Source organism: Mus musculus, chromosome 2 (assembly GCF_000001635.26).
Source record: "Mus musculus strain C57BL/6J chromosome 2, GRCm38.p6 C57BL/6J".
NCBI lineage: Eukaryota > Metazoa > Chordata > Mammalia > Rodentia > Muridae > Mus > Mus musculus.
The window spans coordinates 151,572,243-151,597,636 of record NC_000068.7 but is presented as its reverse complement, the minus strand read 5'-3'; the positions used below and the strand labels follow the sequence as shown (position 1 = coordinate 151,597,636).

The following is a 25,394-nucleotide window of genomic DNA, read 5'->3' as shown; positions in this document are numbered from 1 at the left end:
CTCGCAGCCCGCATGCTTGAGCCAGCCTCTCTGAAGTGAGTGTATGTTTGCAGGACAAAGGCTTCCCTGAGCCTATTGCTACAGGGAGGGCCTACACATGGTGTCATAAAGTACTCAGAACACACAAGCCTCAGAGAGGTCCCTTCTTCCCTAAGCAGAGGAGCCTTTGAATCTCCCATCCTGCTCTTCACTCAGAAGAGCTCCACTAAACTCACCTGGCAGAAGGCTGTCTCTGCACTGTGGCCTCACAGCAGGCGCAGGAGGGCTGGTGGCACAGGCTGAGCCAAATGTAGTTAGGCTGGAGGCCCCTGCTCCCTGGCCCCACCCTCACCCAGCCTACCCCCTCATCCCCCACCTCTGATGGACATACCCTTGCAGGCGCTCCATGAAGTACACACTATGCAGCGACAATCACGGCATCAAGCCTCCCACCCCAGAACAGTATCTGACTCCACTGCAACAGAAGGAGGTTTGCATCCGGCACCTGAAGGCCCGGCTCAAGGACACACAGGACCGGCTCCAGGATAGGTGAGTGGCAGCCAAGGGAAGCCCTGGGGACACCCAGCAGCTCCAGTCTCAGCAGAGACAGGGCCCTGGGGTATTGCCTGGGAAGGAGAAGGAATGGCCTTGCTCCATTTATAGCCTAGGCCCAGAAGCCTCCCTTCATGCTGCTTCCTTCCTCTATAGGAAGAATGATAGATGGTCAGAGGTGCTAAGGCTGAGGTCCTGCTCATCCTGGAACAGGTCTCAGGCCCAGTTGTGCTCATTCTCAGATCCTTGTAGACACTAAGTGCTGCCCGTCCTGGTGATTTCATCTTTAACAGCCATGCTTCAAAGGTTGAGCGCCATGGCACATGTATGTTGCCCCAGAACTCAGAAGACTGAGGAAGGCGTGTAAGTTGGAGGACAGCATGGAATGTAGTGCCCTGTCACAAGCAACAAAAGCCCTGTGCTAGGGTGGCCTCCCCCACCTCTTACCACTTTCACCAGTGTCCTCTGAACTGTGTCTGTTCTGAGCTGGACCAAACAGTGTAAGACAGCAGAGCTCAGGCCGGGCATCCCACTGCGTCTTTTCTTTGCTTCTGCCAAGGCTTATAGCACACCTCACCCAAAATATTCTCTGTGCCACAGAATTGGCCCATCTAACGTAACCCCTGGATGGTGGGTTGTGTTGGCACAATTGCCACAATCTGACACCTCTTTTTATCACCCCGTTCCCATTAGCAACCATTACCCATCCTCTACAGTCACCCATCAGCCCTAGCTGCTCCTCTCCAATCACCAGCTCCTGGCACACATTGATCTTCCTGTCTTCATTGATTTCTGGACATATTAGAGTGCAGCGTGCATGACTGCCCTCTGCCAAGCAGCCAGTCCAGTGGTTTTCAGAGTTCAGCGAGTTTCAAGTGCTGGGCTCTGCCACCTTTGAACTAAGGTTTCTTTTTCAAGTTCCTGCCCTCTTCCTAACGGCACTCATATGCGACTGGCCTTTTGCACTGACGCCTATGGGGAACCAGTAGCCCATCTTCCGGCTTCCTGTCTGGGCTAGCCAGTAGCGACATGTAGACCATCCACCTGTGTTTGGCAGAATGCCCTTCTGTGGCTGCCCTCATATCATCCCTAACCACTCTGCTACCCACACCAAGTCTATCCTTGGCACAATGCCTTTCTCCTCACACCCTCCAGGTGCTATTTAACAGCCATACTTTCATGCTAGCCTCCCCCTCCTACTCTTCATCCACCGTGTACCCACTCTTCAAACCCCTCTGTGCTTGTGGGCCTCGTGTCCTTTGAGGTGCCTCTTCTCCCATCTTGTATTTACCAATCCCTTCCTTTAAGATGTAATTCAAATGTTACACCCATAGCACCAGGCCATTTCAGGACTGGGAAGGCCCAAGGTCTAGCTGGCTCCAAGGAGAGAGGTGCAAGGTGCAGCCACGCTGAGCATTCCCAGCTCCTTCTTACACTCACCTCCCAGAGCAGGCATGTGTGAGACGTGGAGAAGAGGAGGGAGATCCAGGACGCCATGCCTGCTGATCTGCCTGCTATTGCCCCTCAGGTAGTTCAGGTCACTGCCTCCTAGGCGTCCACTGCTGATACACCCTATTGGGTGGCCAGCCTCTCCTAGAGGATACTGCTCGACATCAGAAGCCTATTCTAGAGCAGGAAATCTATGGTGCCTTAGGTGGTGCAGTTACTCAGCTAGACTCATAAATCCTTTCCCACTGCTTGAAGCCAGTGCCCACTGAGTCTCACCCTGGTTTTCCCTCCCATCACTGTGGCATATTTCACTGACCACTCCCTCTTCAGCACCCCAGGTCCATCTGTAATTGAGAGACTTGAAGGGCCTTAGCACATCTGGGTGGAAGTCTTGCTGTTGTTCTGCTTGCTGGTGTAGCCCTTCTCTCGGTAACTGCATTTCCCATCCATCCCTTCAGCTTTTCTACTTGACAGGAAATATAAAGAACCTTCTAGCGTGCATACAAGAGAGCCACCCAGTTCTCCTCACCCTCCTGTGACTCATTCACCACCTTATACTCTTTCTGAAAGAGGCATGCTATAAAACATTCAGCCCCCCGCCCCCCATCAGCAAAGGCTGTCATTTGTCACAAGTCACCATCCTTTCCCTGGGGGTCAGGGGACAAATGTCTCTCCCTTAAAACACAAGCTGCTTCAGTAGGAAACCATATCCCTCCCTAATGTTTGTTGTTTTGCATTAAGAGTTTATTACATTTTTATAGCAGGAGGTGACGATGTGAGAGCGCTTGGCTTCATGGGTGAGATGGGCCGCGACTCCTATTGCCATTTCTTCTCCCTCTTGAAGGAAACGATCCTGTTTTGGCCCCTGCCCCACCCACTCTTACTCCTCTCCCTGTGGGATGAAATGAGAGGTATCAAATGCCCTTACTTTTGTTTCTAGCTTTGAACCACCCCGTCAGCGGCCATCCGTGCGTGGTGACATCTCCTTGCCTCTCCACAGTAGTAGTGACAGGTCAGGAGGACAGGCTATGAGCAGTCGTGTTGCCTTTGCTTACAGGGACACGGAGATCGATGACCTTAAGACGCAGCTGTCCCGCATGCAAGAGGACTGGATTGAGGAGGAGTGCCACCGCGTAGAAGCACAGCTGGCCCTGAAAGAGGCCCGCAAGGAGATCCGGCAGCTCAAGCAGGTCATCGACACTGTCAAGAACAACCTGATTGACAAGGACAAGGGGCTGCAGAAGTACTTTGTGGACATCAATATCCAGAACAAGAAGCTGGAGACCTTGCTGCACAGCATGGAGGTGGCCCAGAATGGAGTCGCCAAGGAGGAAGGAACAGGGGAGTCAGCAGGTGGGTCTCCTGCACGGTCCCTCACCCGCAGCTCCACCTACACCAAGCTGAGTGACCCAGCCGTCTGTGGTGACCGCCAGCCAGGGGATCCCTCCAACACCTCTGCCGAGGATGGAGCTGATAGTGGATATGTGGCTGCCGATGACACCCTGAGTCGGACGGACGCCCTGGAGGCCAGTAGCCTACTGTCATCAGGAGTGGACTGTGGCCTTGAGGAAGCCTCGCTGCACAGCTCCTTCAACCTGGGCCCCCGCTTCCCTGCCAGCAACACCTACGAGAAGCTGCTGTGCGGCATGGAGGCTGGTGTGCAGGTCAGCTGCATGCAGGAGCGGGCCATCCAGACAGACTTTGTGCAGTACCAGCCTGACCTGAACACCATCCTGGAGAAAGTGGGCCAGGCTCAGGTGTGCGGTTCAGTCCTCAAAGACAGGCACTCAGAGCTGGATCCCCACCCTTCAGGGCCCAGAGACCCTGACTCAGCAGTGGTAGTCACAGTAGGTGACGAGCTTGAGGCCCCAGAGCCCATCACCTGTGGGCCAGCCACACACCGGCCTGCAGTCAACTCTAACCCAGGACTGCCCGTGAGTGTGGTGTGTCCCGTGGAAGAGGAGGAGGAGGAGGCAGCCGCTGCCACCACCACCGAAAAGGAACCCAAGAGTTACTGGAGCCGCCACTACATCGTGGATCTGCTGGCTGTGGTAGTGCCAGCTGTGCCAACAGTGGCCTGGCTCTGCCGCTCCCAGCGGCGTCAGGGCCAGCCCATTTACAACATCAGCTCCCTGCTGCGGGGTTGCTGCACGGTGGCCTTGCACTCCATCCGTAGGATCAGCTGCCGCTCACTGGGCCAGCCGAGCTCCAGCACAGCCGGTGGCTCTCAGCTCTGAGGCTGCCGGCTCTCCACTCCTGGCAGCCTGACCATTGATTGTAGGATGCCATTTGCTGCCCCACACCCACACCCACACCCATCCCCTTTTGGCTTCCTCTTATATACTTTCAGGTCTGGAATAGCGCCCCAACCCAAGATGTCAATAGTGTCAGGGATTCAGAAAGTCATCCCAAAACTTGGAGAGAAAAGGTTAAAATGGCTAATTGAAGAGGGAGAAACTGCTAAGAGCTTCCCCCCTCTGTCCCCTCTGTCCACCCAGACTTTAGACAAGGCAGGCCCTGCTCAAAATGTCTCTGGCTGTATTGATCTGAGGATCCTCCCCTCTTTTGAACCATTCCTTCCATCACCTGGCCCACCCCATGCCTTCTCTTCCAGGCCACCCCTTGCCCCTCTCCTTGGGCTCCCGGACCAGTATTACCTCCTCAAATGGAGGCAGCCAGGACCCAGAACACAGAGAGCCACTCCCAGCAGGGTCTGGCTTCCCTGGTCCCACTGAGGCTCCAGCTCTCCTCCCTTGCCCTGGGATGCAAAAGTATGGTCCAGCTGGAATGACCAGCTCAGGCAGGAGGGTAGGTTCTGTGTCTGTCTGTCTGTCCTCTTGGCTTCTGGGTGTGTTAGATCTTTGTGAGATGTCCAATGCCCATCACTACTAACACGCTTACCATGGGAGTGGAGGGAGCCCTTACCCAAGCCCCAGCTTCCTTTGGGCAAATCTGCCAGCACAGAGAAGGCAAGGCTAGCAGCTCTAGGGCACCCTTCACCTTCTGAGATGAGTCCACCTCATCTGTAGCCTAGAGGTACCTCAGTGAGTTGGGAAAGTCAGAGGCCACTTACCCAGGCTCCATTGGCTCCAAGCCCTGACTACATTTGCACTCAGTTTCCTGAAGGACTTTGTTTCCTGCCCACCCCAGAAACCCCAGGCTGCTTGTTTTCTGGGACGAGGGCTTCTCTCATGGAGCTGACTTCAGAGGAATATGGCCATCAGGGGGCACCTCCAGATGGGTTTCTGAAGTCACATCGTCTGCCTGTCTATGCCAAAGCAGAGTCTCTGAGTGTGCTTCCCAAGTAGGGGCATGGCCAGGTGGTGGGAGCCTGTCTGTGCTGCTCCTGGTCCAGGCCCCGTCAGCCTGAGAAAATGCTCTGATCCTTACTTCCCTCTTCTTCCCAGAGAGGTCGTTCCGACCTGACTGGCCCACCTCCAGGGAGCTGGTAGAGTCCTGCATCTCACCCTCTGGCTGGGAGCCTCTCTGGTTCTCTGCTAAGGTCGCTTGCCCTCACTGTTGCTCCAGTGGCCACCACTTGACTCATGAGTTCTGCCCCTCCACTCTGTGCCCTCCAGAGGGGCACCTGCATGCACTGGGAGTGGGCAGCCAGCCTAGCCATCAGGGCAAGAGCCCTCTGCCATGCGCTTTGTGCCTCCAAAACTCCCCCACCTTGGCTGGGGCCTCAGACCAGCCATCCTTGGTGGAACATCCCTACCCCAGCTGAACCAAACCCAAATGCCTGAGGCCTCGCTGGGGCTGCCCCATAGGACACTGGGGTGGTACCATGGAGAGACAGGGGATAAAACTGATCCAAAGCCACGCCAGGACTGGCCACGGACCCAGCCTCCTGCGCCGTGTACTCGTGGAGCTCCACATGTCTCCCTAGCAACAGTCGAAGCTCTGCTGAGAAAATAAATGTATGAACTATATTTGACAACATAAAATCCATATATTTTTCACCACTGGCATTTAGTCCAACTTTGCAGCCCCTCTGTTCCATGTCTTGCTGTCTGGGCATTCTTGTCGTGTCTCGTGTTTGGTGGACTTGGGCAGGGCTAGGACTGTGGTCTACCCTGTTCCTGCTGCTGGAGAAGCCATTGAAAAGGGTCCAGGTTTGTAGAGGCATCAAGTGGAACTGGCCACCACCCTGCTTCTGCTGTGACCCTAACCCTGCCTATGTGATCACCAGAGGACCTCACCTACAGCAGAGGTCCTCTCTTTCTCGTGAGTTCTGCCTCTCAGAAGGGCTCTGCTCCTTGCCAGAGCAAGTGGAGTGAGCAGCCCATTACCCAGCCCTGGGATGACCTGTGAACCCTGCAGGCTGGGGTAATGGCCCTATCCTTAAGTTTATATAAGCCCAGAGTCCCATATCCGTACAAAGGGGTTGCAATGCCCGTGCAATCCTAAGAGGTAGGCTTGGAAGTAGACACTTGAGCAGCCTGCTGGTTCCAGATATGGAGAAGGGGGCTGAGAGCAAGGTGGAACTGGGCCAGGCTCCCCTTAGATGCTCATCCCTAAAGCTCTCCCCATCCCATAGGCTGCAATTTTCCCTCTTGCCCTTGGCTCCTGGAGCAAAAATGTTAAGGGTGCTCCTTTCCCCTGCCTCCAGTCAGAGCACACAAGGTCTTGAGGAAGTGTCCCCAGGAACTACCTTCTACTGGGCCCTTGGAGCCCAGTGGCTTGAAGTAGTGGCTCCTTTGTTTTGGAGCCCTCTGATGGGGTTCAGTGAGGATTTCTGAACAGAGGCAACGTTGAACAGAGTTCATGATCAATGTGTTCAAGCAGGTAGCATACATAGCTTTTCACTGAGACTCCTCTTCACCTATACAGGCACAGGACAACAAATCCCAGGCTTTAGGGCCAAAGGCTACTGAGGGGTCTCCACCCAAGGAACTCACAGCCCTCCTCTGATCTAGGTGACAATGTAAACAGGCCACTGCGCACTCATATTAGGCTATCCTCTTGACAGGAACTTCAGGGGACAGAGGAGGAGGCCTGTGGGAAGGGGTCATAACTCTCGGTCTCCTTTGTCTCTTTATTCAGACAGAGTTGTGCCTGTAGCAGACAGCTCTGAATTAAAGCATGAACACGCACACAGCCCCTCAGCCTGGTGTCTTTGTACTGTGTCATTTCTCTGAGCATGTTGGGATGGGTGAGAAACTCACCACAAGCACCCAGCACAGACAGAATCAGCTATTGGCTGGCTCAGCCCCAGCAGACCCTGCTGTGTAGGCCTGGGGCTTCTCTGCCCATCTGTGATCAGGCACAGGATCTAGAACCTCCATTCTTGATCCCAGGTCCCCATCCTGCTTGGCACAAGGAGAATATCCCAGTTTTTTCAAGTAATCTCAAAGTGGCTTCTCTGGCCCATTCTGTAGCTACAAAAATAGCCATGACTACTCAGCAGGGGTCTCAAAGCCAATTGCAGGGTCCCCTCAACTATCCCTGTCATCCCACAGCCACATGCCCCTCAGTGCCAACATCCCGATGACACACCGGCATGCATCTCACAGCACATAGGCCACTCACTGCTCCCAGAGGCACACATATATGACCTTGGCCTGGCCACTGTCCAAAAACAAAGGCTGCCCTGGCAAGTCATGGGACCCTCTGGTTCTGGAATTTTCAGGAACTTTCATGACCGGGGCTGGGTTTTAAATCCACTCTTTATTCAAAAGACAGTGAAGGGTTACCATTAGTCTGTACATAGCCTGTGACAAAGATTGACGAAGACAACACACAAGGCATTCCTCTGTCCAATCAAGCGTCTGACTGCCTAGATGAGGCAAGGTCTGCAAAAGGATGCAGCAGCACTTAGTGACATTCTGCTGTTCTGCCTAAGTGCCCAGCATCTAGGGCACAGAGAACCAGGTCCCAAGTCTGTGCCTCAGCACAGCTAGAAGTCAGGATCCAAGGAGGCCTAAAATCGGCAATGACAGACTCAATATACATCACCTGGGACACATCCCTGCAATACCCAGGCAGCAAGCCAGCTGCAACCTGTCATCTGAGGACTGCTGTCTTCCCTGCAGGATGGCGGGAAGCCTGCGCTGCCCTCCTGGAACTTCAGGTGTCTGGAATGGAGTGGTCCATGGTGTGGTGAAGCAGCAACGGGGACAACCTAGACAGGGCAACAGTGACGGTGACTGAAACCACAGCTTCCTTCATTCTCACCCCAGCCGGTTCACTCCACAGGAGAGGCATTCATCCCCCACCTCTAAGGACTTCCATTCATGAGAAGCCACCACGGAGCCAATGAAAGATCAAAGACAGAGCAGACCAGGCCTGTGCTCTGGGTCAGCACCGCGGCTGCCAGGGCATGGGGCAGAGTGCAGAGGCGGGGTATACTAGCCTTACCTTTTGATCATATGCTCGTAGATCACAGTGGGAATAATGGTCAGTGTGATGACATCTCCAGCTGTGGTCAGAATCTCAGTAACCTTTTTGTCCTGAAGAGGAAGAAAGTGCTTGGTCATCCAGGGATAGCACCACAGCCCAACTGGTAGCTCAGCGTGGCTATGGCTAGAGGACAGCACCCACACCTCACGTCTGCCTGCAGTAGCAGGCTGCCCAGGACCCTGGACATCTCAGGTGGGGTATTCCTCTCACCTGAGAATTGCCAGGGTCATGACACTGGCCTCCCAGTCCATGAAGGCCATCCATCCATATGGACCTAATAGCACTGTCCCACCAATGTAATTCTTGGGCCCCTACCAACTTTGTTGGGCCCAGTCACACTTGGGCTCCAGTGGGAGACACTGGATCCACCTGGATCCACAGGCTCTTGCTGCCTCACCAGCCTCTCCCACACCTCACTGACTAGTAAGAAAAGCTTGAGAAACTGCTCAGACCATGAAGAGAATAACAGGCAATCTCCATGCAGAGGGTGTTCAGCAGTTGAATGACTACAGCTGTGGTGATGAGCCTCTGGTCCGCCCTCAGGCCCTGGTGACCATCGTTTTGCATTTATAAGGAATCGGGTTCTGTGCTTTCTTAGTTTGAGGAGAAGATGCTCCAGGGGACTACCGGTGGCCACCAAATGATGGGTCTCAAAAAGTACAAGTACCAGACACTTCTCAAAGAGCACAGAACTAGTACCTAAGGGTCTCATGGTACTGCCACTAGGCAGAGTAACTTGCAAGTTCAGTGACACTCCGGGCCATCTAGGCAGCTGTAAGAACCACCACTGAGCATGGCCACTCTTAGCATTACAACTGAAGCGATCTGCAGCTGCTCACGGTGGCATGACTGCATTCAGATTTTCAAGCACAGACTGTGGTGGCCTTTTGCTTGGTCACAGAGAACTGGGAGAGGATGCACGAGGAGGGATCCAGACACAGGAAGAATTTCCCGAACACAGCAGCACAAGCCACCAGAAGAAGTCTCCACAGAAGGTGAGGGGAGACTGCCCCCAAGGAAGCAGACACACAATAGAAGTGGCTTGGGGCCTCTATGGAATGAGATGCCACCACCCACCCATGCACACATGGGGTAGAGCAGCTCAGCCACTGTAGAGCGGCATGAGATCAGGACTGAGTCACTTCATCTGTTCATGGCTCAGACCACACAACTCATCACTGCCTGTTCCCAGAAGACACCCATCTTTCCAGATCTATAGCATGTGCTTAAAGCCATGTGCACCAGCTCGCTTTGTCAAGATATAACTCGTCTGCCCTCGCTGAAGAGTAAGCCAAGGTCAGAAATGGATTTCTAAGTCAGTATTCTAAAGGAAGCCCCATTACGGAATGTAATCAGCATCCAAAGGGAAGTGCCACATGGAAAAGGAGGCGGAGGAAGAGGAGGAAGAGGAGGGAGAGGAAGAGGAGGAAGAGGAGGGAGAGGAAGAGGAGGAGGGGAGAGGAGGAGCAGGGAGGAGGAGGAGGAAGAGTCTTTGTGACCAGGAACAACCTGGGTGCCCATGTACCCACACATTACAACACTCCTCTGGTACACCCTGTGTGTTAGGAAGGAAGGAATTCTTACTAGGCATCTACTCCTTCTGATTAACGTCACACACAAAGTCATACTAAAGCCCTCATCAGCCTTAGGAGAGGAAGTTGAGGCTCTGGCAGGTTTCCCAGACTATGCAGACAGGAGCTGTCCCACATTCATCATCTCCACGACGACCACATTTCCTGACAGGGCTACACCACCACCTACCTTTAGCCCAATGACGTTCTGTCCGTTCACCTCACACACATAGTGGTTGGTTAGAAGTCCATTGCGGGCGGCGGAGCTTCCCTTTACCACAGACACGATCTTCCCCTTTTTGATGGAAAAGCCAACTTGCCCTGAGCTGTCTTTGTGCATGGTGACAGTCCTCTGGAATGGCCTGGTGGAGAGTGACAGTAAGCTGGGTTTGCAGGTGTGGCTGGGCTAGGCAGGGAGGATGCTGGGACCTGGATACCCACCTGTCCCGAATAACCATGACAATCTTCTCCGCTGATGCCTTCTTCAACACCTTGTGAGCTTTGTGTGTGTTCCACCCAGCACAGTCACAGCCATCAATTTGCAGGATCTGGTCCCCAAAGCGCAAACCCACAAGGGATGCAGGGGTGTTGGCCTGGACCAGCTGCACAAAGAGCCCCTGGGAAGCAGGAACCCAGAGTTAGAACCTCTGGCTGCCTGAGCCCAGGCCCCTCCTCTAAGATGTTCTTTCCCCATATCCTGTGAGCTTACAGTGTAGTGGGACCTAAGATACACAGCTACCCCTATTTTCCTGAAGGAGGAAACACACCAGACCACACAGAGTGAGCTGAATCAGAATGTCAGCATCCTGATCTGTTCTCCTACACTGCCCTTCTCAAAGATGTCTGGCTGGGTTTCTCTACAGTCATCAGGAAGCCATACACACGGGAGTTATGGCACAGGAAAATGGGGTAGGGGGTGAGAGACTCTTGAGTGGCTGGAGCCTTGTACGGGGCTAATTCCTTCTGCAACAAGGCACAGCCTCAAGGCCTCAGATATTAAGGTGCCTTCTTAGAATCTTCCTTGCTATAAACAGAGGCTCTCTGAGCCCTGGGAGGGGAGGCCCCTATATACTATGCTATCTCAGGCTGCTGGGTGACTGTCCCAAAGAGGAACTTGTATTCCTAGGGCTGTGACAAGGCTATCCAGCACCAGAGGAGCACACTCTCCTCCAAAGGGTCCTCCTCAGACATTGCTTACCTTGTCAACAGCCTGCAGGCGAAGTCCAGTCTTGCCACGTTCATCCTTGCACAGGTGGATCTCTCGCACGCCAGGCTTGATCTCTGCACGCAGTATACCCAGGTTGTTCCCAGATACTGGAGCTACCACCTGGCCAGGTCCAGGGCTAGTGACCACCATCTGCAGATACAGTAGTGGGAGTGTGTGTGTGTGTGTGGGGGGGGGGGTGTTTCAGCCAGGCACCTGGGGCCCATGCCTCAAGGGTCTCTGAGTTATAGGTAGGGATGAGTAAAGAGGACCAAACAGTCCCTGCATTCCCCTCTCACACACTTTGCAGAGGCTGAGAGAAAACGGAGCTCAGTGACACCACTAGAGAGCACCAAAATCCACATCCCTAAGCATGAGTGGAGGGTGAGAGGAAGCTGGGTTCAGGAAGGGGTCACTGTATCTTCGAAAGGAAATTAATATCAAAAAAAGATGCCGTTAAATTTCACTTTAAAAAAAAAGACAATTGCACAGTAAATAGTGAGTTGTCAAAGATGACAGGGCTAGTTTTGACTTTGTCTTGGACAAAATAATTTGAACCCAAAATAAAAACTAAAAAAACGACCCCTCCTATAGATATCCAGAGGATTTCCAGTCTCACCAGACACAGGACTATACAATCTGGCCAGTGCACTGAATCAAGAAAACAGAAAAGATCACACAGGACGGGAAGATACCGTTGCTCCTGGTGATAGATACCGTGATCGTCCACTAGTATGGCTGCAGAAATCTAAAACTCCCAGCCATAAGTTAAATACAAACACTCATCAAGATCTAGAACTCAGTGTCAGAATACGGAAATCAACTGAGCGGGGACAGGGACATTCAGCTGTAGTCATAGCTGCCAAGGAGGCTGACGTAAGAGGGTCACTCAAACCCAGCAGTTAGAAGTCAGCCTGGGCAACAGACTCAACTATTCATCTACACCTGATCACCCTCCCCCAAAAAAGCAGAAAAAATGAGCTATGTGTGACTCTAACAAGACACGTGCAGAGACTGTATACCAAAGGTGACGAAAATCTAGGATGCAGAAACATGAACAAAGACCTAAGCAAACAGTTTCCTGTGTGCGCACACTGGAAGATCTAGCAAAGCAGCCAATGCCTGTGACACAGACACAGCACATTTCTATAAAAGCTCTACAGCTGTCTACCAATCACATATACGGTGCACATACATACAGAGAAAACAATCATATATGTAAAAATAAAACAAATCTTTTTCAAAGACAACCAAGGAGAGGGGTTGTTTAATTTCAGCACTTGGAAGGCAGAAGCAGGCAGATTTCTATGACTTTGAAGCCATTTGGGTTTACATACCCAGTACCAGGCTAGCCAAGGCTACAACAGTGAGACACTGTCTTAAAAAAAAAAAAAAAGTAGCAATCATAATTTAGGATGAGTGCATCTGCTCCTAATTACTGGTATAAAGAATGGCTGGGTTGACATGCATGTATATATGTGTACACACACACACACACACACACACACACACCTTTTAAAATGGCAAGACCAAAAGGTAGGATATTTAGTGGCAAGAGACAAATACCTACATTGTCACTATCTGGAATCTGAGTCAGGTTCTTCTGAACTTCTTGGCTAGAGAGGGACAGTCCCATATAACTTTCCAGTTCTGCCAGGTTTGGATACAACTCTGATGGTAAGGAAGAAACAAGGTGTCACTCGGGTATGCAGAGCCACCCTGGCTGGCTCAGGGCCTCTCTTTTTCCATGAAGTTAGGGAAATTCGCCAAGGCTACTCTGATCCCCTGAGTATGTCCTGTGCTCCGGGAATGCTTGCAGGTGGCCTGGGCCAGCTCTGACGAGGCTTGAAGCACCTTTGTCTCAGAGCAGCCTCAGACTATGTGTATATATAGACCCTCCTATACTACTGAGGGACTCAGCTCAACTGCTTTGGCACCCGTTGGACAATTAACACAAAGCCAGAGCAGGTTTGAGACCACTAGGGACCACAGGCCATGGTAGGGTAAGGGGGGGGACAGCTCAGGGAGCCAGCAGAGCCCTGACAAGAAGAGGGACCATGGGCCCTAGTTTAAGCTTCTCTCACAGGACTGACCCGCGGTTGCTATGAGCTTCTAAATGGGCTACCTCAAACATCTGGTCTCTCCAGATGGCCTGCCCATCCACCATAGCACCAAATCAGGCAACTAATGCCTCACTAGTCAGTTTCTCTAATGTTTCCTCAAAGGGTGAAGGTTAATTGTACATGGGCCCCTCTAAAAGGACAGGTGAGAAACGGGCGTTGAGGAGTGGCCAGGATACTGGGCACTATCCTCAGGCTCAGCAGAGCCCACACACCCAGGAAAGGCAGGTGCCCAGCCCTGGAAACAGGAGCTTCAAAAGTCCCCTTCTCTGCCTGGGTGACAGGTCCAGCAGTGCTGGGATGCATGATGGTGCTGAGGTTGTCATTGCACGAACACTGGGGTCGGGCTCACTCACCTGAAAGTGGGGGTGCAGAAGCCATCGGGGCTGGCAGAGTTGGCATCGTGGGTGAGGCTCTGCCCTGGGCCTGAAAAGAGAACATGAAGTGTTGCTCATCTGAAGCTTGGACCCCAGGAACTCTTGGAGCCTGGGACTCTCTGAGGCAGGGACTCTGAGCATTGAGTAGTCTGACTGTAGACTCGTGAGAAGTGTGATTGTAGACTTGTGGTAGCTGCATGTGCTCACTCACTCTGAGCATGCTCTCAAAGCTAAATGGATGCTCTGCAGCACCTAGGGTAACTGTGGTTTATATTCAGCAACTGCTAATATCTCAAAATAGCCAGTGGAGAGGAATCTGAGTGTTCCAGGCCCAAAGAACTAAGTCTGAAATGATGGCTGTGCCAGCCACCTTGATCTGACTGGTACAGTGTGTATAGAAGCTGAAATGTCACATGTACCCCCATGAGTATGTATAGCCACAAATTGTTAATTAAAAATCAAAACGGCATTAAAAAAAAAAGTGGCCTCTTGGGAGCCAGAGAGAGATGGCTCAGAGGTCAAGAGCACTTGCTGCTCTTGCAGAGGACCTAAGTTCAATTCCCAGCACCCACATCACAACTGACAACCATCTACAGCTGGCGTTTCAGAAGATCTGATGCTCTATTCTGTCCTCTGAGGGCACTGGAGTTGCATACTGTACATATACATACATGCAGAGAAAACATGCATATTATAAAAATAAATAAATCTCTTTTTTTAATGTGACCTCTTTGGGCATGCATCTTTCTGGCAGAAAGTCCTCTAATACCTGGGACCAACTATTTTCTATCCATAGCAGCCAAAGCATAAAAGCCCACTCCCAACCAGGGAGAGAGGCTGAAATTTCCAGGCTTCTGGGAACATTGAGGATGTGGGGTGAAGGTGGAAGAGGCTGTTTGGGACTGAGCAGGCTGAGCCCATGCCCTGGGTTTCCTGCCGAAGCTGGCTGGCACCTAGGTGTCCCTTCAGAGGATGGAAGAAGTGCTAGAACCCACCTCACTGTGGCTGCTTTGTCTTTGTATGCCTACTCAGACTCCAAGGGCCTTGACTCCTGGACTCTCCCTTTACCCACCAGCCTTTGCACTGGGTCCCAGGGCTTCCCTGGAATTCCCAAGGGCTCCCAGTACCCAGGATCCTCCAAGATAAGCCTTAGTTACTGGTGTTAATCCCCAAGGTCACCATCAGGGACTCCAGGCAAACGGAGCCTAGTTCCTTACCTGGATGACTTGGCCCACCTTCAGATCCTCCAGAGACGGATACAGGACAGACATAGCTGCCTCTGGAAACACACTGCAGAATGCAGAGGGCATCGTTACAACGTTAGAAAAAAGGCAGGACTGCTGCCTCCTGCCACCTGTGTCCCACAGCACGCCGAGCCCATCACCATCTTAAAAATGAGGATTTACACCAGTCTGTTTCTCGAGCTCATAAATCGCCACCCACAAAATTCCTGACTGATCCTGGACCTTAGAAACTAAACCTAGTGGGCCATGCAGGATGTACCCGGAAGAAAAGACAGGGCCAAGGGCCTCATTTTTCCTGCCGTGTGTAAAAAGTCAGATGAGCTAGTAAGGTCTCCCCATCCTGTTTGGCGGGTGAGGCTGGGAGCTGGCACAGTATCGCCCACAACCACAGGCATTGGGACTTTGCATTTAAGCAGAAAGGTGGGAGACTCTAGAAAGCCTCCCAATCTCTTCCTTCCTTCCTCTTTCAGTTCCACAGTCTGCCACCTGGCCTAGGGTTACTATTGCTGTGATGAACACCGCAACCAAGTCAGTCTGGGGAGAAAAGGGTGCCCCTCCCCCGACTCCCATGCAATCAGCATCACTGAATGCAGTTAAGGAAGGAACTTGGAGGCAGGAGCTGATGCAGAGGCCACTTAGGGGTGCTGCTTTTTGGCTTGCTCCTCATGGCTTGCTCAGCCTGCTTTCTTACAGAACCCAGAATGACCAGCCCAGGGTAGCACCACCCACCGAATGTGTCCTACAGACCTGCCTATAACAGGCATTTTCTCAGCGGAGGATCTGTCCTCTGACTCAAGCTTGTGTCAAGATGACCCAAAAACTAGTTGGTACAAGTGACCCTTTGTTAACTTGACAAGCACATCACTTATTAAGTATAACCTTTCTTCTCTTGGTGTTGTCAAGATCTCATATTAATACTACAATCAGTCTTTACAAATTCAAACATTTTAAACGTTCCGTCTCTTTAAAAATCCAAGGTCTTGAGGCTGGAGAGATGGCTCAATGGTTAAGGGCACTGACTGATCTTCCAGAGGCCCTGAGTTCAATTCCCAGCAACCACAACTTTACCACAGCTCACAACCATCTTTAATGGGATCTGATGCCCTCTTCTGGTGTATCTGAAGACAGCGACAGTGTACTCACATATATAAAATAAATAAATCCTTTTTTTTTTAAATAAATAAATAAATAAACAAACAAATAAAGGAAATTCAAGGTCTCCTTAAAATCCAAAGTATCTTTAAGAATTCAAAGTTTCTCAACTGCAGGCTCCTATAGCATCAAAAACCCCTTTTTACTCCAAATGTTAAGAGCCAAGTGGCAGTGCTGCCACACCAGCACCACAGTCCTCCTTCGGAAGAACACATAAACTGGGGCATTTAGTATAACAATGTTCCACGGGGGGGGGGGGGGGCACTGAACACACACACACTTTATCATCCTGCATGAGAATCTGTAGCACCTAAGCAAGGTGCTCAATGCAGTCCCAACTATCACCTCTTAAAAACCTGCCATTTCCTCCCTAGGTCAAACTCCAGGGGAGTTTCCCCTTCTGGGTTCTTCCCTTTACCTGACCCAGTCATACTTCCTGCCCTTTGCTAGGCAGGCTACTCCAGCTGGATGCTCCACCCTGCCTGTCACCTCCCTCTTGTTGTGCCCACCTCCCAGAGTAGAGGTCACTGCCCTGCCACCCTGGGCCCTGCCCCCAGACAGGCTCTGAGCTACATACCCACTTCCAACTCTTAGGTATCCTGTGCTTCCAAGCCCACTACTACTACTAATGGTTAAGGTATGTCCTTCTTGCCCACATGTAATAGGAACGCTAGGAGGTGGCATAGGGAACTGACTAGGCTGTGCCATGATGATGTGAACCCAACCCTGTGACCCTGAATGACCCACAGGCACCTAGGGCATTCTCATGAGTCATTTCTCCCTCTGTACCTGCCGCCCAAGCCAAGTTCTCCTTAACTCCCCTCCCCACCGTCCCTCTTGTGTGTCACCAAGTTCCCTCTCACCCGTATCCCTGCCCATCATTACTGACATAGCACCCCTAAACAGGTCATGACCTCTTCCTCTGCTCTTCAGACAGTACCCAGCAGGCCTTTTAAGCATGAAACTAGGATGTTGTGGCTTTGCTTAAAGCCCCCTGCCTCTTGGAGGCAGAAGCTGATGCAGAGGCCATGGAGGGGTGCTGCTTACTGGCTTGCTTCTCGTGGCTTAGCTCAATCTATGTCCTTGTAGAACCCAGGACCACCAGCCCAGGGTGGCAACACCCACAATGAGAAGGGCCCTCCCACAGCAACCACTAATGAAGAAAGTGCTCTATAGGCTGGCTTATAGCTGGATCTTAGGGAGGCATTTTTTTTTCCCTAATTGAGGTTCCCTCCTGTCAAATGACCCTAGCTTATGTCAAGTTGACATAAGAACTAACCAGGACAGTTGACTCCTTGACGACCTGACGCACAAACACATCACTGGTGAGCCATAACTTTCCTTTCTTGCTCATCCAAGAGCACACATGAATATCAGCATCAAAATGTAAAACATTCCAACTTTTAAAGGTCTCACAATCTTTAGAAATTCTAACGCTTAAATCTTCAGTCTCTTTTAAAATATTCAAAGTCTCATTAGAAGTTCAAAATCTCTCGACTGGGGCTACTATAAAATCAGAATAAGTTAAGTACTCTCTTATTCCAAGAGAGAAGAACCAAGGCACAGTCACAATCAAATCAAAGAGAAACCAAACTTCAGCTCACGAAATAACTCGGTGTCCAGCTTCTGGGATTCGCTCACAATCCGTGGGCTCCTCCAAAGGCTTGGGTCACTTCTGCCGCTCCACCCTCTGCAGCACACACAGCTTGTTTCCTAGGCTCAGGCCAGATCCAATGCACTGCTGCTGCTATTATTGGCAACCATCCCATGATAGTGGCCCTGCATACAGTGCCAAGCCTCCATGACCCCCCTGCATACCTTCAAAACCAGTACCACCTGGGTGACACTTAGTATAAGTTTAGCTGCCAGCATATGGTACAGCGTTGCCTGCCTCTAGAACACAGCTGACTCTCAGGAAACACTTCCCAGATTTCACCTCACCGATGCCTCTCTTTTTAATCACCATTAATTTCTTGGCCACAGCTGATTAGCATCAGTAAAATAATGTCTTTGCTTCAGTAATTAATGATAGCCGAGTCTTCAGCCCCAGCTGACCAGAACCACCGATTCTTAATTCAAACCATCAGGCAGCTATGATAGAGTCTTTGCTTCTCTCTGAAAGCTCACAAGTCAGGCCTCCATTATCTTTACTGCTTTTAACACTCCATTCTAATCTTCCAACCTCTCACAGCAGCTTGCCAACCTTTGAACACTCAATGGTTTTTCCAGCCCACAGTCCCAAAGTCCTTCCTCAATCCTCCCCCATAACAACACGGTAAAGTAGATCACAAGCAATCTTCTGCAACCCCGGTACCAATTTCTGTCTTAGGTTTATTATTGCTGTCATGAAACATCAAGTTGCCCAAAGCAACTTGAGGAGGGGAGGATTTATATGACTTACATATTGTGAATCACAGCTAAGAGGGAAGTTAAGGCAGGAACTCGAACCAAACAGGAACCTGGAGGCAGGAGCTGATGCAGAAGCCATAGAGTACTGCTTACTGGCTTGCTTCTCCTGACTTACTCAACCTGCTTTCTTACAGCACTCAGGACCATCAGCCCAGGAGTGGTCCCACCCACAATGGGGTAGGACCTCCACACCAACCACTAACTTAAGAAAATGCTCTACAGGATTGCCTACAGCCGGATCTTATAGAAGCATTTTCTCAGTTAAGGTTCCCTCCTCTCAGATGACTCTAGCTTCTGTCGAGTTGATATAAAACTAGCCAACACACACACACACACACACACACACACACACACACACACACACATACATATACATCAGTAGCTCCTGTGGAACCTAGCCTGTATTTTCTGAAATGGCACACAAGGGCTCCCTGAATCTTCCTTGGAATGGAATTGGTGACCCAAGGTCCAGATGTAAAGAAATTGTATTTGACCTTTCAGAATACATAACGATTTGCTGCTTAAATATAAAATTGCAGGTGCTACGCTTAACAGATTCCTGAAGAGCAGGAAGCTTTGGCAACTGAAGACTCAGGTGAACAGCCACAGACTCCAGTGTGCATGGTCCCACCCCTCTCCATCGTCTCCTTCACCAAGGCCACTTTCAATGGAATTGAGTTCCAATAAATTTCTGTTTGCAAATTTTGTTTATTTATTGGTTAATTTTTCAAGAGTTTCTCCTTGTAGCCCTGGCTGTTGTGTTCCAATAGATTTCTGTTTGCAAATTTTATCTCTCTCTCTCTCTCTCTCTCTCTCTCTCTCTCTCTCTCTCTCCCTCTCTCTTGTTTTTCAAGACAGTTTCTACCAGTAGCCCTGGATGTACTGGAACTCACTCTGTAGACCAGGCTGGCCTTGAACTTACAGAGATCTTCCTGGCTCTGCCTCCCAAGTGCTGGGATTAAAAGCATTTGCCACTGCCACCAAACCTGCTTTTGTTTTCAGTTTTGACCTTACTTCCCAGCTCCACATCTTTCCATGTGTCCCTCCCCAGCCTGTACTCCCCAGACAGCTGCAACAAGGAGATCCTTTCAGGTAATGAAAACGAATCTCACTGTCTTCATCCTTCAGTCTTGGAGAGTATTGCTCCCTCTGTCTAGCATTCTGTCTGAGTCCCAACTTCTGCTCCTTGTCCAGCACGTGCCAGATGATTCTCAAGTCTAAAATAAGAGGATCCTTCTCATAGGAAGCCTGATCTGATTTGTGCTCTGTAGAGCTCCCCTATGTCCTTACTCCTGCTTGTCCACTAGTCTTCTAGTTGATTCTACTTGTCTAGCTGTTTTGTTAGACTGGGAGTCCCCAAAGGGCCTTCTCATTGACTGCAGAACTCCTCAAATGCATGCATGGGGGAGAATGCAATGATATGCCAGAGGCAATATATTTGGCCCTTCTACTTCTCCCCTAGTAAAGCAAAGTTCTGCTGCTTCAAGACCATGCCCTTCTTAGGAATGGAATCAAGAACCAGAGGACTAAATGCACCTTATGTCTCAATCTTGGGTAGTTAAATATGAATTGTCAGGTCACAGACCTGCGCCTTTGAGATGATCACTCTATGGGACCAAATCCTTCAGCCTGATTTATGGTCCTAGCCAGGACCTGGCTCCTCTGTGTTCTCTTTCACATAGACTATCCTAGACTAAATCGTGTGGTGTGGCACTACCTCCACTCTCTGAAAGTATATAAAAATTTTTTTTTTCTGACACAGCCCCCCTACCCTGTTCTGTCTATAATGGCTGTCTTTCTGACTTTTAAGCTCTCTCTTTTAATGAAGTTCCTCTCTAAGTTTCAAAGGGAAACCTCTCCTGTCCTTAAAGGCCCCATTCATGTCTCTGATAGAAGTCATCATCTCTTCTTATGTTTTGCCCTGTCAAGACCTGATCATGGCTTCTGTGGTCTCAAGACTCTTTCCCCTAACAAAGTTTATTCCTGAAAGGTATTTTTGTGTCAGCTCCTTTCCTAGATCAGCCAAATCATCTCACTCACTCATGTACCCACTTGTAGCCCCTCTTATCTGACATGAACACATGAACAAAATCTGAAAATTTAAAAAGTCACTTCTAATTTGTACTGAAAAATATAAGTAGCATGGTCAGGACTCCTTCCTAGATGGGGTTGTACCTGCTTTCTTATGACTCAAGTACCCAACCAGCCCTTGGCTGATTTTTGTTGCCTGCCTGGCTGCTAGGATATCTGCAGTTCCTTGTCCTAGGCTAGCCTTTGGGGGCAGAAATGGGGATCCTAAGACAAGAATTTCCTAGGGGCAGGAAGCATATGATTCTAATCTCCTTTTAGAGCAACTTCAGGAAAAGACCCCTTCATCTGGGGTCTGCCCTACCATGTACACCCTCCTGGAGACTTTTAACCTTGAAATAACACTCAGCAGTTACCATCTACCAAATTATACTTTGCCACCAGTATGCACTATGCGGATGCGAACCTAAGAGCCACCTGTATCCTTTTTTTCCAACAGTACAGCAAAGGAGCAGATGCGTTTTGCCCTCTGGGAGAAAACAGGCTCAGAGACCCACTTCCTGGAACACTTTCATCACTGCTTTAGCAAGAAATGGTACAAATTCTTTTTACTGAAAACTGCTGTCCTTCCCCTCACTAAAAGGCATCCTTGCCTGGGCAGTAACTCAAGATGAATCCCAAACCGTCTCTTTCCTTTAAAAAAATGAAAGCACGTGGGTCAGACACCGCACTCTTCATGCACCGAATACCCGGGAGAGACTCAATTGTCCAGGGCCTAGCCTCTGTACGCCCCTACGTCACGCTCTTCCACGACCCCAAGCTGCCTTCACTTCCCTATCCAAGGATTCAGAACTTAGCCGGAAGCTGCGTCTCCGCTTGTAGTCTATAACGCCTGCGCAGAAATCCTGCTTAGCTACTGCGTGTGGTGCCCCTGACGCATGTGCACCAAGTCTACTTGCGTGCGGGCGCGCGCGGGGTTTCGGGATGGGGCCTGTGTTCCCAGGATGCCCCACGGCTGCGGAGTCACCTTGACAGCTTTTTTTCTCCCGGGAATTGCAGAATGTGCCTGCGCCGGGCTTCAGACTTTCCAAAGAGACCCGCAATGCAGTGGAATATGCGACCGGAAGGCCAGCCTGCCTCTGCAGCCCTCCTCATGCATTCCTAAAAAAACTTAGAGGCCGCGGTTCTTCCGAAGGCCCCTTGGGGCTCTATGCTCGTCAGACCATTTGATTTACAATGGGTGGGAGAAGAAAGCAAGAGTCGACACCCCGCCCCGCTGCTCGTTCTGAAAAGGAGATCCCCTCTCCCTTTGATTTAGAAGCGCTTTCAAGTCCCTAGGTGGTTGCTTCTGGTGCCTTGCTCTCAGGATTGTGGCCTGGCGCCAACTTTTGACCTGCCCTAGTTGAAGATGCAGACGCACCAACCACCAGAGTTAGAACCATTGGGCGTCTGCTGCCTAGGGAAGTGGACTTGCCCGAGGGTATCACTTCCTACTTAAACCAATCACCCTCTCAGGCATTGGTATGCAGGTGAAAAGCTAGAAAATCAAGGAAACCTCCAAGACTTGCCCGTGGCCATGAAGGATGGAACGTTTAAGCCAGTGAGAGTAGAGTGTGCTATTCTGAATAGGGAGGCGTGGGCATAAATTCCCTTTTGGATATTTATTACTTTCAGGTGACTACCTTGAAATGTTCCCAAATCTTGATAGCAGCCCCACCAAATACTCTTATGAACTGAGCCAGAAATCAGGGACTTACCCTCAGACCCTGCCTTTACCTGTTGGTGACATCATAATTAATCTCAGATTTCAGCATGACTTTAAACATTTCATGACTGACCCCTGGTGGACATGTCGTTCTTACCCCCATTTACTCATGCATTCCCTTCATTTCAAATAGCTTGCTGATTTTAAAACTCAGCTTGCTAATCCATGCCTTCATGCCGTGGCAGAGCTGTTCCCTCTGCCTTAAATGCCATCCACAGTTCACGTGGTGAATTGGTCAGTTCTAAGCCTGCCCCTAAACCCTACACCCACACAAACCCCAAGGATCTTCGGATTCACTGGTCATTATTCATTCCACACGTATTTAGGAAGTCCATACTCCGAGCCAGGCCTTCCCTTTTGCATTACCTAGGCTGAAATTCCACCATGCTATGTTGGTTTGCTGGCCATCCTTACTAGCCAGTGTGAATCACTAGTGCCAAGCCCTGTGTCTCCATAGAGTAACAGGAGAAAAGCAGACACAGGGCAGAGAATCCCGAAAACCTAGTGTGTAGGTAGCTATTTCCTCCGAATTGAAACAACGTTCCCTCCTGGGAGGGAGTGGGAGGCCTTTGAGACTCAAGAACCTAAGGAAGCATAAAAGACTCTGAGCGCAGAGAGCTGATTCACAGAGCCCTCCCCAGGCTTATGTAAGCAGTGCACAGTTGCGAGGGGAGAGGAGGTTCTTCTCTCTGGGGTTGTCACCAATGCTGGGGGGAACTGCCTGCATCACCTAGGCTCCTTTAATCCTACTAAACTCCTTGGTTTACCACAGTGAGCATGGACTAGTTTATTTTAGTTCAGCAGTTCTCAACCTGTGGGTTACAACCCCTTTGGGGTTGAATAATCCTTTCACAGGGGTTGCCTAAGACCATCAGAACATCATGATTCACAACAGTAACACATTTACGGTTATGAAGTAGTAACAAAAAAAAAAAAATTTACGGTTGGGGTGGTCACCAGAACATGAGGAAAACTGTATTAAATGTCACAGCATTAGGAAGGTTGAGAGCCACTGTTTTAGTTGGTGTGCCATTGGTTCTTTGAGGTGAATAGGTGTTTGTACACATCTCCCCAGAAATGTCATCTGACACCTTGATAAACATTTTCCCACTTACCACCTGTAGAAAGCCTCTTAAAGAAAAACTAGGTGTAGGGAGGGAAACTCCAGCCCTAGTGAGATACACAGAAAGTAGTGTGACAGCGCAAGAGCTTGCTCAGTTCCTGCAGGTAGCTGACTCTCGGAAGGGACTTGCTCCCAAGGACTTCCCTCCCCTCACTATCGTTCGATCTCCATCCCAGAGCTTTCTATACATCTTCGTATTGTAAGCAATAACAACACAGTATATCAGCAGTCAGGCCCTGGGGAATCAGCAGGGCTGGAAAGGGGCCCATTAGCCCCCATCTTTGAACTTACAGAATAAGAACACTTTGTTCCAAACTGCTGGAACTCTGGGACTCCCACTTGTTCCTGTGGACAACTCATCTATCCTTCAGAAAACAGAAGCGTGGGTTAATGTGATGGAGTAATAGCTTCTGTAAGGCCAAATTAGCCCAGGGATCTGGTGAATCGGCAAGGAGGAGGCTGTTGCTAAGCCACAAGCATGTACCTCCTCCTTCCAGGGCTATACTGTGCCAGAGGGAACGGGACTCAGGAAATTCTGTTCTCCCAGTGAAGGTCCAGGGGAGGCAGAACAGAAGCCAGGCTTTAGAGAGGCTCAACCTACTGCTTGCCTCTGACTATGAGAGCAAAGAATGGACTAGGCTCCATGTCCGATATAGTTATTTTGTAACCATGTCCGATATAGTTATTTTGTAACTATAGTAAAATAACAGTTACTTTAAGCAGAGTTATCTAGGCATGAGAAGACTATTTAAATGGGTTACACATGGAGAACATTTAGCACAGTGCCTAGCACAAATAGGCAACTCCATAACTGTCTGCTCATCCCACCTAGGGCCACCTCCTAAGTCCAGGCACTGTTTTGGATGCCCACAGTAAGAAGTGAACACAATCATCACTCTTTGATGTAGGGACTTTGTAGTGAAGAGCTGGATTAAAAAGCCCCAAGACTTTGTGGGCTGTGTCAGGTGGTGGGAAGAACTGGGGAGGAGAATGAAGTGGGGTGGAGAGCAGAGGGTGGCAGTAGGATTAGGGAAGCCTTGCTGTGGAGGGGAGAGACATTTGTGTAAAAGCTTAAAGAATTGGGTGGGCAAGAACATTCCGGGGGGTCAGGCCCACTGCACAGACCCTGGGGTGAGCATGCCCCCAGTGTTCAGAGGACCCTGAGGGAGGAAACCAGAGAAGATGGGAGGGGCTCAGACCCTGGAGGGCTCATGGGGCTTGGTGAGAATTTTGACCCTTCTTGAGTGAGAGGGAGCCACAAGGAAAGTCTGAGCATCAGAGAGCCATAGCCTTCAGGGCCTTCTGGCCAATGGATGTAGGGTAGATTAGAGGTAAGTGTAGAAGATAGAACAGTGCAGAAAATCATACGTCCTCCAAACCCTGCCAGGGAGCAGAAAAAGGAAAGCTTTGTTCCCATTTCCTTCTAAGAGTGAAGCAAATTAAAAGGAATTTACCTACCTAGGAAGTCCTAGAAGACAGGACAAGGGAGGGAAAGAAATTGGTTGTGAGCAGGTCTTGTTTAGCTCCTCTATCCCAGCCGATACGGACTGTTCTTACCTGCTGGCTCCGCACGCTGTCCTCTTCTCCAGCCACTGCAGCCTCCTGGCATGTGCTGGTCGCCTGTGTCCCAGTTGGGTTCCTGCTCTGGGAAGGGTGGTGCCCGCCCCTTGTTCAGCTGACTCACCGTGGACTAGGATGGGCCCAGGTAAGCCTGTGTGGCTCGGTAAACAGAGCAGTCACCCACGAGTGGGTGGGGCTAAAGCGTACAGCTGATATGCGTAGATGCTGTAGAGATGGGTGCGAACTAGGGCTACTTGGCCCTATGAGGAAGTCAGCACGACTGTGGCGGCCTCACCCTGCCAATAGGCAGTTAACTGGAGAACAGTGAGAGAGATGTCCTGGGCCTTAAAAGATGGCCGCAGGTTGTAACCTAGTGTATTTCTTAGAAATCAATTGCAGTGCAGTCTCTGGATCCATCATGGTGTTTCTTTTAGTAAAACCAATCTAGAAATCCCAGAT

General features: G+C 50.4%; 2 protein-coding genes across 14 annotated transcripts in view; one reads left to right on the top strand and one right to left on the bottom strand.

The window, feature by feature from the left end:
- The window catches only part of Snph (syntaphilin), a 42,059-nt gene extending 34,971 nt beyond the window's left edge, over nt 1–7,088 (top strand). For 7 of the 11 annotated variants that reach the window (XM_030251169.1, XM_030251170.1, XM_030251168.1 and 4 more), the window contains 2 exons: nt 379–528; nt 3,038–7,081. In XM_030251169.1, coding sequence (XP_030107029.1) covers nt 379–528; nt 3,038–4,217 — 1,330 coding nt within the window. In that variant the 3' untranslated portion in view covers nt 4,218–7,081. Of the gene's footprint in view, nt 1–378; nt 529–3,037 lie in introns of all 11 variants that reach the window. The other 4 variants (NM_001291077.1, NM_001291076.1, NM_198214.3 and 1 more) reach the window with 2 other exon arrangements.
- A 543-nt stretch (nt 7,089–7,631) lies between these two features.
- Sdcbp2 (syndecan binding protein (syntenin) 2) lies at nt 7,632–25,343 on the bottom strand. 3 transcript variants are annotated; one of them, XM_006499304.3, is made up of 10 exons: nt 24,933–25,343; nt 23,667–23,740; nt 14,872–14,944; nt 13,634–13,703; nt 12,728–12,828; nt 11,152–11,310; nt 10,395–10,570; nt 10,144–10,315; nt 8,341–8,432; nt 7,985–8,104 (listed from the first exon to the last, which is right to left on the bottom strand). In XM_006499304.3, the coding sequence occupies exons 3-10, from the start codon at nt 14,923–14,925 to the stop codon at nt 8,050–8,052; spliced, it is 879 nt and encodes a 292-aa protein (XP_006499367.1). In that variant the 5' UTR covers nt 14,926–14,944; nt 23,667–23,740; nt 24,933–25,343; the 3' UTR covers nt 7,985–8,049. The 3 variants fall into 3 exon arrangements, with proteins under 3 accessions (NP_663510.1, XP_006499367.1, XP_006499368.1); NM_145535.2 differs by lacking the exon at nt 23,667–23,740 and having other exon boundaries at nt 7,632–8,104; nt 24,933–25,014; XM_006499305.2 differs by lacking the exons at nt 23,667–23,740; nt 24,933–25,343 and adding an exon at nt 24,834–24,925.
- Between the last annotated feature and the right edge of the window lie 51 nt (nt 25,344–25,394).

What these genes read in the sequence shown, in the direction of transcription:
- Sdcbp2 (XM_006499304.3), bottom strand. Translation starts at nt 14,925, where the DNA reads ATGTCTGTCCTGTATCCGTCTCTGGAGGATCTGAAGGTGGGCCAAGTC. An exon ending in GCCTGCAGGCTGTTGACAAG is followed by an intron (nt 10,571 to 11,151) that starts GTAAGCAATGTC and finishes CCTGCTTCCCAG; the next exon opens with GGGCTCTTTGTGCAGCTGGT. An exon ending in TACGAGCATATGATCAAAAG is followed by an intron (nt 8,105 to 8,340) that starts GTAAGGCTAGTA and finishes TGCCCTGTCTAG; the next exon opens with GTTGTCCCCGTTGCTGCTTC.